The following is a 12606-nucleotide window of genomic DNA, read 5'->3' on the forward strand; positions in this document are numbered from 1 at the left end:
GCCATTTTCCAGCATCTCCTTTTTCCCATTTCTGTTGTACGAAACAGTAACAGTAGCAGCTGTGATCCAGAGAAGAATTACGAAAGTCACTTGAGGATGAAGTACGCCGGTTGACTCAAACAGTTGGGCAAACAGAAGGGGATAAACGTGAAAAGGAGGAGCAGGTTGCTCGTTGTGAAGCTTTTATTGATGGAATTGAATCCAAGCTGGAAGCTATCATGTCCCAAAAGCTTAACGAATCGGAGGCTACTAATAATCATCTCAAGTCTGAAATGAGGGCTGAGATGGATCGGTTTTCTCGGGAAAGAAAGGAACTCGCAGAACAGATACAAGAAGTTGAGAGTCAAAATGAATGGCTACGATCTGAACTAGATGACAAAATTGCTAAGCTCACTGAGAAAAAAGAGCTCTTCAAGATCTTTTTCATGATGCCGAGGCACAACTTTCCCAACTGAAATCACGGAAACGTGATGAATTAAAGAGAATGATGAAGGAGAAAAAATACTCTTGCAGAAAGGTAAAGATGGGGAAGGTGACGAAATTACGTTCGATCGAGAATCAGTGTCGAGTACGCCGAGGTTCCGTTCGAATCCAGGCTTCAAACTAGTAGGTTTCCATTCTTTTGTCTCTTAATTTTCAGTCAGCGAATTCATCTTCCGTTCCTTTTCTTCTTGTGTTTGTGTTCCAATGGTTTGGTTTGAATTCGAACCTAGACCTTTGTTTGTATTAGAGATAATTTGTGTTCATTTTTGTTTGAAGTTTGTTAGTTGTTCGTCAAGTGATTTAATGTCGAGTGTTCATTTTAGTTTGAATCATTTCATCCTTGTTATAATGTTGTTAGATTTAATTTGAATTTCAATTGATTTTTGAGTTTAGTGATGTGAATCTACTTGTTTGTTATGATAAATTTGATATTGTTGTTGAATCTGAAAGTAGGTTTGTTGTTAAAAAATATTGTTCAGTCAAAATAATTCCAGTTGTTTCTTTGTTGTTCATCATTTAGTTTGAATTTGTTTAGGAATTGGTTATATCTGCTGCATTTTGGTTGGAATTGATTAGGTGAATTGGTTATAGCTGATGGGGGTAGATTGGTAAATTGCAGTACTTTCAGGAGTAAAATGATAATTTCAGTAAGGTCGGAGGGGTATTTTTTGGAATTAAAAATTTGAACAATTATTTAATCTGAGTGCTCTGTCCACTAGGCATTAACAATATTAAAATAGTACATGGTGGGGGACAAGACATAAGTTAGTGGGGAGGTTGATATAATTGTTTAATAGAGTGGGGGACAAGACATAGGTTAGTGGGGAATAATGTAGTTGTTTAATATAGTGGGGGACAAAACATGTAGGCATGGGGGACAAGGGAATTAAATAAGAAAAACATTAAGTAGTGGGGGGCAAGGCATGCAATTAGGGGAATATTTCGGGTTAGTGGTTCAAGACAAGAGTCTTGCTATAAATAAGAGTCATTTGACATAGAAAAGGAGGAGATTTTTTAGGAGGAATTTTTAGAGAGAGGATTTTTGGGAAGAGGAAGACATTCTGAAAATCTCAAGAGAGTGTTGGAGATTTTAAAAAGAGAAAACAAAAACAAAGTGAGAGAGGAGTTTAGTTTCGGGTTTAATACACGCTTGTTTAGTCTGTTTGTGGTAATATTGGTTGTTGTTGTTTAGTCATTTCACAAACTTTTGGGGCTGTTCTATCGAGCTCGTTTGGTTTTCTTTAAATTTTCTGAGCCTTGAATCTGGTTCGAATTGCTGCTGTTGGGTTGCTGATGCGTTGCTGTGTTATTACTGCTGCTGACTCCTCCTTCTTTTCTTCTTGTATCGCCATTTCTAGGTACACATTTGTACACTCTTGGCTTGAGGCGAAATGAAGTATTGACCAGGCTTTGTTCCTGTTGAATTCCTCCTGTTTAGATTTGTGCTCGAAGAATTTTCCTTTCTTTGTATAAAAATGTAGTTGACTGATTAATGAGTAATGGGGTTGCATATGTATAATAACTCTTTCATCTAATAATGTTAGTTTAAATTAATCAAAGAATAGTCAATTTGTTTTGATATTATTGTGTGTCAATCTCATGTTCTAGTGTTATTAAATAATAGAATATAGAATGAAAGCAATCTCTCTTTGTACAAACTCGATTGCAATTTTCCATTTGCATTAGCCGTAAATTAGTAACTGATAAGTTACGTCCTTTTTAGCATGTAATTAATTGGGAGATTTTCTTTTATTTTAGAGACGAACTTAATAGAAAAATGTAGTCGCTATAGGTTTATCCCTTTAAATAAAAAAACGAGACGAGCCTCGCCAAATAAAAAGCACATATTGCGGGGCCCTCACAAAAATGTATGTGTTAATTACTTAGAACTCGGGATAGGCCGCTTAGCGAACTCCACGGTCTTACCTAAAATAATAATACGCTAATCGCTTTAGGCACGCATTTTAATAATATTACCTTCTTAAACTCGGGTGCACATTTATGTGACCCAAATCAAAATCTCAACGGAGTCGAAATGTGTCTCTAATCACGGGTACATTGATTGTGACGTGGTTCGAAATGCATGTCCATGACGTTGCAAATTCCTTTAAAAAATAATGCATGAGACGAGCCTCGACAAACAAGAATACACAATTGCGGGGCCCTCAACGGATAGTTATTTCGAATGCATAGATTTTGAGACAGGCCGCATAGCGAACTTTACGGCTTTTCTCAAAATAACAACGCGTTAGTCTTTAGGCGCGTATTTAATAATGTTATCTTCTTAAACTCGGGTGCACATTTATGTGACCCAAATCCAAATCTCAACAGAGTTGAAATGTGCCAACAACCACGGGTGCATTGATGTGACGTGGTTCGAGATGTATTTCCACGATGTTGCAATTCTTGATAAAAATAATAATAATAATGATAAAAGCGGTTAAAAGTTAAAATTCGCACATAGGTTCAACATGTATTAAATCAGATAATCAAGCTGAATATGACAGTTGAACGACCGTGCTAGAACCACGGAACTCGGGAATACCTAACTCCTTCTCCCGGGTTAACAGAATTCCTTATCCGGATTTTTGGTTCGCGGACTAATAAACAGAGTCATTCTTTTCCTCGATTCGGGATTAAACCAGTGACTTGGGACACCCTAAATCTCCCAAGTGTCGACTATGAAATAAGTAAATAAATGTCGTTTCGATTGTCCTTATTGGAAAAACTCCTTCACCCCTCGCGGGGGCGGAAGAAGGAGGTGTGACACCAGTCATATGCCCAGTCCTCAGCAAGCGCACCGCCATCTATGCACAGTTATCAGCAGGGTAGTCACTTGAGATCAGGTTCAGACAGTAGGAGACCCCATCATTCCGGTCGTTCAGGAGGGAGATCACAGCATCAGGGAGGGCTTCATGCCCCAAGTGTGGGAGGTTCCATTCCGAGACTTGTCATTTGGATATTCCGGTGTATTATAGATGCGGGGTGAGAGGTCATATCCAGCAGGACTACCGTGCGCCCAGTCAGGGCGTGGGTGGGGGATTTGCTTAGTCATCCGGTTCTTCAGCAGCCACATCATCCGTGTGTCCTCCAGCCCCAGCAGGGCATGGTGTAGTTAGGGGTGGAGCTCGTGGTAGAGGTGTATCCAACCGGTTTTACGCCTTGAGTGGTCGCTAGAGTGCAGAGGCCTCCCCAGATGTTGCTACAGGTATCTTGTCTGTTCAGGCCATTGATTGTTATGCTCTTAATGATCCGGGGTCCTCTTTGTCTAATGTCACCCCTTTCATTGCTTCAAGTTTTGGGGTAGAACACGAACAGCTTCATGAGCCGTTCTCTGTATCGACTCCGGTTGGTGATTCTATTACAGCCACGCGAGTTTATAGGAATTGCGTTGTCATGGTATGTGGTCGTGCTACCACCACCGATCTTATTGAGCTTGAAATGGTGAATTTTGATGTGATTATGGGAATGGACTGGCTTTATTCGTGCTTTGCTAAACTTGACTGCCGAACGAGAGTCATGAGGCCTGAGTTCCCTAATGAGCCGGTTATTGAGTGGAAGGGAAATGATGTGGTGCCGAAAGGTAGGTTTATTTCCTACCTTAAGGCTTCGAAGATAATTAGGAAGGGGTGTATCTACCATTTGGTCCGGGTGGCGGACACCACTTCAGAAGTATCTGTCCCCGAGTCCGTGCCAGTCATGAATGAGTTTCTTGAAGTGTTTCCGGACGAGCTTCCAGGGATCCCGCCAGATAGGAAGATTGATTTCGGGATTGATGTATTGCCAGATACGTGGCCGATATCTATTCCACCATACAAAATGGCGCCAGCGGAGTTGAGGGAGTTAAAGGAACAGCTGAAGGATTTATTAGAAAATGGGTTCATACGGCCAAGTGTGTCACCTTAGGGTGCCCCGGTTCTTTTTGTCAGAAAAAAGGATGGGTCACTCCGGATGTGTATTGATTATTGGCAGCTTAACAAGGTGACCATCAAGAATAAATATCCTTTGCCTCGGATAGATGATTTGTTCGACCAATTGCAAGGTGCGAGGTTCTTTTCCAAAATTGATCTACTGTCCGGGTATCACCAATTGAAGATCAGAGAACAGGATATTCCTAAGACCGCTTTCAGAACTCGCTATGGTCACTTTGAATTCTTGGTCATATATTTTGGGCTAACCAACGCCCCAACAGCTTTCATGGATCTTATGAATCGGGTCTTCAAGCCATTTCTAGACTCCTTTGTGATTGTTTTCATTGATGACATCCTTGTTTATTCGCGCAGCTAGGAGGATCATGCCGATCACCTCAGGGTAGTTCTGCAGACCCTTTATCAGCACCAGTTGTATGCTAAATTTTCAAAATGTGAATTTTGGTTGGAGTTCGTTACCTTTCTGGGCCATGTTGTTTCCAGTGAAGGGATTCAGGTGGATCCCCAGAAGCTTGCAGTAGTAAAAGATTGGCCTAGACCCACGACCTCGACGGAGATCCGTAGCTTCTTGGGTTTAGCGGGGTATTATCGGAGGTTTGTGGAGGGATTCTCTACCCTCGCGTCCCCTTTGACTAAGTTGACGCAGAAAGCAATTAAGTTCCAATGGTCCGACATTTGTGAGAAAAGTTTTCAGGAATTGAAGTCGAGATTGACCTCGGCGCCGATATTGACCTTGCCGGAAGGCACGGAAGGATTTGTGGTTTATTGCGATGCCTCCAGGGTCGGTTTGAGGTGTGTGTTGATGCAACATGGGAAGGTTATAGCGTATGCTTCAAGGCAACTCAAGAATCACGAGAAGAATTATCCCACGCATGATTTGGAGCTTGCGACAGTTGTATTTGCCTTGAAAATATGGCGACATTATCTTTATGGGGTCCGTGTGGATGTGTTCTCGGACCACAAGAGTCTCCAATATCTGTTAAAGCATAAGGAGTTGAATTTAAGGCAACGGCGGTGGTTGGAATTGATCAAGGATTATGATATGGATATTTTATACCATCCAGGGAAGGCGAATATGGTGGAAGACGCTCTCAATCGAAAGTCCATGGGTAGTTTGGCTCATTTGGGAGCGGATCAGAGGCCTTTGGCTCGGGAGGTTTATCAATTGGCCATTCAGGGGGTTCGTATTTCGACCTCAGACGAGGGAAGGTTATGGTGCGTAATGGAGCAAAATCATCACTGGTAGCGGAAGTAAAGGAAAAGCAGCTCATTGATCCAGCATTAGCACAAATGAAGGATGCAGTTTTGAATAACAAGACTTCGACATTTTCACTCGGTGGTGAGGATGGCATATTACGATGTCAAGGTAGGCTATGTGTTCCAGATGTGGATAATCTTCGGGGGAGGGTAATGGTGGAGGCTCATAATTCTAGGTATTCTATGCACCCAGGTTCTACGGAAATGTACCGTGACCTCAAGGAAATTTATTAGTGGAACGGTATGAAGAGGGGTGTGGCAAACTTTGTATCTAAATGTCCGAATTGTCAACAAGTAAAAGCTGAGCACCAGCGGCCCGGTGGGTTAACTCAGCTTATGGAAATACCAATGTGGAAATGGGAGATGATCAACATGGATTTCGTGGTAGGGTTACCTCGCACTCAGCGCAAGTTCGACTCAATTTGGGTAATAGTGGATCGACTCACCAAATCAGCTCACTTCTTGCCAGTCAAATCCACGGATACTGCGAAACAATATGCTCAACTGTATATCAAGGAAATAGTAAGGCTTCATGGCACTCCACTTTCTGTTATCTCAGATCGAGGGGCCCAGTTCATAGCTAATTTTTGGAAGAAATTTCAGCAAGGTTTGGGTACTCAGGCGAATCTCAGCACGGCTTTCCATCCGCAGACTGATGGTCAAGCAGAACAGACTATTTAGATGCTTGAAGATATGTTACGGGCTTGTGTCTTGGATTTCAAAGGTAATTGGGATGATCACTTGCCACTTATAGAATTTTCTTACAATAACAACTTTCATGTTAGCATTTAGATGGCCCCATTTGAGGCATTGTACGGGAGGAGATGTAGGTCTCCGATTGGATGGTTCGAAGTGGGTGAAGCGGAATTGTTAGGGATAGATCTCGTGCACCAGTCTATGGAAAAAGTTAAAATCATTCAGGAAAGGCTGAAAGCTGCTCAGAGTCGTCAAAAATCTTATGCGGACATTCGTCGAAGAAAATTGGAATTCCAAGTAGATGATTGAGTGTTCTTGAGGGTATCTCCTATGAAGGGAGTCATGCGATTTGGGAAGAAAGGGAAGTTGAGTTCTATAGACTGGAATTGCCCCCTAAAATGTCATTAGTGCACCTGGTGTTCCATGTGTCTATGTTAAAGAAAGTGGTTGGAGACCCATCCACCATTGTGCCAATCGAGGCTATCGAGGTCAATGGAGAGTTATCATATGAATAAATTTCGGTCGCTATTCTTGATAGGAAAATCCGCAAATTGAGAAACAAGGAAGTTGCTTCAGTTAAAGTGTTATGGCAAAGTCAACAAGTCGAGGAAGCCACGTGGGAAGCGGAAAGTGAAATGAAAGAAATCCCCATCTGTTTGAACAAGTCTAGTAGTGATCGTGCAAACTCTTGTCTCTAGGTAAATTGATGTTGTGTTCAATATGGTGCAAAGACACCCCATATTTTTCCCTAAATGCTTTACTATTGTAACTCCTCAAGTTGTGCAGAATTGTATGTGTTGTGATTAATTGAGTCATGCGCAAGCCCCTTTTTGGTAAATGAAAGTTTTGTAAGAACTCATGTGATAAGTGAATGATTAAAGGTAGTGTAGATTGGTAATGATTAATTGAAATGCGTATAGTGTATTGAAGTGGTTGGACTGTATGAAACTCATTGAAGTGGCCAAATTATGTGCATGTGTTGAGGTAATAAATTGTATACTAGTTGTAGGGATAATAGGGATAGCGTAATGGCGTTTGGAAATAATGTTTTGGGGGCTCTCTGACAGGTAGATAAGTCTAATTTCAAAGGGAACTCTGGCAAAACAATTTTCAAAAATTGGGAGTTTGCATATCATGTTTTCAAAACCAACCAATTTCTAAAATCCTCATTCGAGGACGAATGGTTTTAAGTGGGGGAGGATGTAAGGCCCCGTGAAAAACTTGTACTCAAAACCTGGTAGTTCGAACCTTTTTTATACTGATCTATGCTATAAAAAGTCAAGAAATACTGTTTTTCAGAAAATGCGATTCTGTGGTCGCATATCAGGTATGCGGACCGCATAATCGCCGCAAAGTGAGTCAGTGTGTTGGTCGAATTTGAGGTTAAATATGCGATCCGATATGCGATCCTATAACCGATATGTGGACCGCATAGTCGTCGCATATTTCCCTTGGGATTTTTGTGAGGGCAGTTCTGCAGTGCATTATGCGACCGCAGAACGGGTATGCGGACCACATTTCTACCGCATACCCAGGCAGTATGTTCAGATGTTGGGAGCACTTTTGCGGTCCATTCTGTAGACCGCATTTCCACTCTATGATCGCAGACCTGACTCGGGGCTCCAATTTTCTAAATTTTAAATCCGACCCCTTCTTCAATAAAACACCTCAACCCCTTATTTTAACATATTTTCTGAACAAAACTAGAGAGAGGGAAGAGAGAATTCTTGAGAGATAAAGTCCTACCTTCATCAATTTGATTCTTCAAATTCACTCGGGCTGGGGAATTTCAAGTAATTGTCTTCATCTCCATTTTTGAAGGTAAAATCCCTAACCCTTTTTCATTGTTTTCAGATTTAAACAAAAAGGAGGATTCTCATGCGTTAATTCTTGAAAATGGAAGTTGAGATACACATGCATGTCCTTTAAAACCTAGAATTTGGTAAGAGGAATTGGGTAGAACTAAAGATTTGCAAAAGAGGGGTTGGAAACCTAAGTAAGTTCGGGCTGAGTTTGTGAACTTCAATTCTAAGTTATATGTGCTAACTTGTGAATTAGATTAACGGTACTAGGTTGTTGGTGAATTGAAAGTAGAAGTTAAAAAGGGAATTCGACTCTAGGTATGTATGGCTAACTTTAACCTTTGTAAAGTCACCTTGTTGGTGTACGAGTAATTGGTAAGTGTTACTTATGTGGACTATTTGTGAAATTCTTGTGATTAATGTGCCTTGAACGTTGTTGGTTATGTTTTCCGTTATAGTGGTGTGAGTAAAATGGCAATAACACAAGTGAGCGTGGGTATGAATGTGTTACGTGGTAAGAGCTGTGGAACAAACGATGGAAAGAAATCGTAATTGATACAATTGAAACAAATGTGGCAATATCATACGTGACTTGTTGTGGGCAATTATCGTTGTGACTTGAATTGTGTACGGGTTATTGTATATGTTGGAATTGGTATTGATGTTTATGAACACTCTTTGTGAATTGCTGTTGTTGTGTGAAATATGATTGTCCGGTGGGATCGGGTTGCGCGCCGCAACACGAAGTAATAAGGTGTGGGTTGTAGTGATAAGGGTGGCCGAGGTAATACGGGTGGCCAAGGTAATAAAGGTGGAAACGTGATAGAAATCACTATTGAAATAAAAATATGTGAAAGTTGTGAAACCATTGATGTGATAAAATAATGTTGCAAGGGGAAAAGGAGAGATTGTGGAGTTGTTTGGCTTTGGTTGTTCCTTTCATGTGCATTTGATTGTTGATTCTATTGTTGTTTGTTATCTGTGTATTTCTTGATTTTACTTGGGGTAAAGTTTATTTATATATACCAGTACAATTCAAATGTACTGACGTCCCTTTTTCCGGGGGCGCTACATTCGTGTTAGGATTGTAGGTGGTTCCATAACAGGTACTCCAGCCCACCGACAGTAGCACTCCTTCACCTCCCGTCAGTTGAATTGGTGAGCCCCTTTCCTCTTGGGGCCCTGCGTGGCTCATGCCGTTTTTCTTCCCGGAGACTTATTATGGTATTTTTGTAAGGTATAGCCGGAGCCTTGTTGCCGGCATTTTCATATTATTCTTCAGTTGTATTTAGAGGCTCCGTAGACAGGAAACGTGGGTTATGTACTTATGTATTTTGGGCAGTATAACTTGTAAACCACGCTAAGTAACTATGTATGTTATGTAAATCTCGTATGAATGTGTTTAAATTTATAAATGGCTATTTCACTTGGTTAATGGGTAATGGAAACGCAGGGTATCACGTGGAATAGGAAAGGCACCCAGGTCCACTTGACTGGGGGCTACCCGGTCGAGCGCCGGTCGCGCCCCTCGGTTTTTGGGGTGTGACACCCTTCCTCTATCACTTAAAGATTTTACCAAAAAATAGATAATAAAAGACTAATGAGGTGTATTTTTAACAAAAAAACTTTAAAATGGACTGTCATGAAGCTATATTCTAGTGCAAGGCGAGAAACATTTTAAATATGATCTGCATAGCTGATGTTGCTTGTTCTAGATATTTAACTTTGGTGGTTATACACTAAATAAAGTTACATATTCGTTTGGAACAAACTCGATATTTTGGGAAGATAAATTAAAGAAGCAAAGAACATATCTAAAACTACTGCAAACCAGGAGATCATTTTGCAATATTCTAAATAATTTACAAGAAAATACTTGACATAATTTTTCCTCATCAGTAGATTGTAGAAACTAGCAATATATATATATATATAGCGTTGAAAAATAATTAACATGAAAGATGCATAACCTCTAGCTATTAGTTTATTCAAGATAAGTGTTAAAGGAGGGCAAAATTGAATCATACACATAGTATAAGGGCAAAATTGAACCATACGAAGTGTAAGGGTAAATCTAGTCCACTTTATATTTGTTATTACACGTGGCATATTATTTGAGCAAAATAACTTTAATAAAAGAATTGGTCCATTAGTTAGAAAGGACGAATTTGAGACATTTTAGCTACTGGAGGAGCAAATCTAGGATCAACTTTTAATGGAGTGTAAAGTTGTTCAATTTTATATAGTACAAGGGCAGTTTTTGATCCTTTTTCGTTTGTAAGATTGAAATCATAACCCAATATTTGTAGCTTTACCTTAATTATTTTTGTCAAAAGTAAATGAAATATATAAAAAAAAAAAAGATGTTGTGCATTCCATTTAGAAATGTGAAAAAGGTCAAAACCATATCCACAAGCAACGAATTTATACCAACTTCTAATTCAGTTCCCACCACATAAAGGCATGTGGTAATAATTAGGGCGAGATTAGCCCTTTTCTTCACTATTTGAACACTACTATAGGAAAAAAATTGCCTCCCTCTTTTTTGACTTATCGTGGTCACGTATCTATGAATTTGATGTAATTTAATTTCCAGTGTGAGTATGTTTTTAACTTTTTTTTTGTTTGCATAAATATTTAATAGTTTTCCCAATTAAATTTAATTTCAAGTGAAATAGCTTCTCCCACTTCAACATAATCATATTGTCTATGAACTTTAATTTATGGATGCTTCAAGTACCTTTTAAATTGCTCTTTCTTTTTGTGATTTCAAAGACTTAATAGTAGTTTACAAGAAGTAGAAGCAAACGAGCGGATGTTATGGCGTGGAGGTTAAAGCATCATTCTCCTAAAGGAAAAACAAAGATTTTTTGCTTTAAGAATAAATTAGGTATGTGTGCCAACGCCTTTTAAGGCTTTTGGCTTTAGCTTTACTCGAAACTTCATAGAGTTAATCGTGAAAGGAAAAGAAATGATGTTGGGGCTGTGTGGGCGCACATAGCCTTTTAACTTGAAAAATTGAGAAATTTATGTGAAGTATAGATAATTTTGGAGATCTCCCTTACGTTTCTCTCTACTAATCTTAGGGCTTTGCGCGTATACCCAATACAAATGAATATATTATTTTAAAAAATATAAAATATTATTAAATAATGTGATTGGCTTGTAAAATTAAAGTTAAAAAAATATAAGCTACTAAAAAGATGAATGTTGATCGCGAAGAAATCTTGGCCATAGAAATCCTCAAATACATAATTGTGATATATGAGGACTTCTTGGAGAATATTTTATGAAAATTATTGATATACTTGTGACCTAAGTAAACAAATAATAAGATTTCTCAAATAAAATAAATTTAAAAATTAAATATTTTGGTTTTTTGGGAATAAATATGTTGGCGTATAGCTGATTAAAAAAATTAGATAAGTGAAAACATCTAAAAATTACTAATGTGGGCTTAATATTTTACAACAAAATAATTAAATATATAGAAATATCGAAAATCGTCATTTGTTGAAATAATTAAAAAGACATGACAATTCGTTAAGAATAGATTTCGTCTATAAGTTGAATATGTTTTTTTTTAATTCAAATTAGAACACCAATGATGATATCTTTCTTCTTTCATTGGTTAACAAAGCAAGTTGCATCTTGTTGAGTCTTAAGTTTTATTTTTCTCATAAATGAAAATATTTTATTTTTGTTCTTCATGCTTATAGCATGCTTGAGCCCTATGTATTATGACTATTGCATAGAAGTTCATATATAAAAGGATTTAATGTGCAAATTTTTTTAGTTGATTTTAAATTTCTAAATTTTAGAGAAATAATTTAATAACTATTTTGTGAAAGTTATTTTTAAAAGCTAAAAAAAGCGAACGATATTTCGCTTAGAATTTTTTGCTATAAAAAATTATCGTTTGTTGAAATACTTATAAGTTCAATAACATTTTCTATCAAACTATGGACACAAAGATGATATTTTATTGGCCGACGAAACAAATTGTAATCTTGGTGATTCTAAGTTTTCTTTTCCTCAGAAATATTTTGTTTCCATTCTTGTGTGAGTCCTCTATGTTAAGACTAATTTCATAGGGGTTCAAAACATGGAAGGATTTAATATGTACTAAAATTTAATTAATTTAAATTCCTAAGAATTTGGAAAAAGGCTTAAATTACACTTTTGTCTAGTGTGTAATTTATTTTTAAAGAGCAAAAAAGGCGAACAAGATTTCGCTAAGGGCCTTCGTGCTTTTAATACAGTACTAGTCTCTATGTACGTGGGTTGCACGTATCTCTCGCTAATCATTAAAAGAAAGATGAAAAGTATTTTCTTCCTTATATTGAAAATCAAAGTTTTATCTAACTCTAAACATTAGATATTTTTTCATGTTATTTCTCAAAATATATCATTTAACCGATGATTTGAGAAAGACAATG

The 12606-nt window shown here is 38.3% G+C and overlaps 1 protein-coding gene across 1 annotated transcript; it reads left to right on the forward strand.

Annotated features, from left to right (window-relative positions):
* The first annotated feature begins 3879 nt into the window (after nt 1-3879).
* Nucleotides 3880-4389, forward strand: LOC142172563 (uncharacterized). Its single transcript, XM_075236211.1, has one exon. The coding sequence runs from the start codon at nt 3880-3882 to the stop codon at nt 4387-4389; it is 510 nt and encodes a 169-aa protein (XP_075092312.1).
* Nucleotides 4390-12606: the final 8217 nt, after the last annotated feature.

The sequence above is a fragment of the Nicotiana tabacum genome, chromosome 18 (assembly GCF_000715075.1).
Source record: "Nicotiana tabacum cultivar K326 chromosome 18, ASM71507v2, whole genome shotgun sequence".
Taxonomy (NCBI): Eukaryota; Viridiplantae; Streptophyta; class Magnoliopsida; order Solanales; family Solanaceae; genus Nicotiana; species Nicotiana tabacum.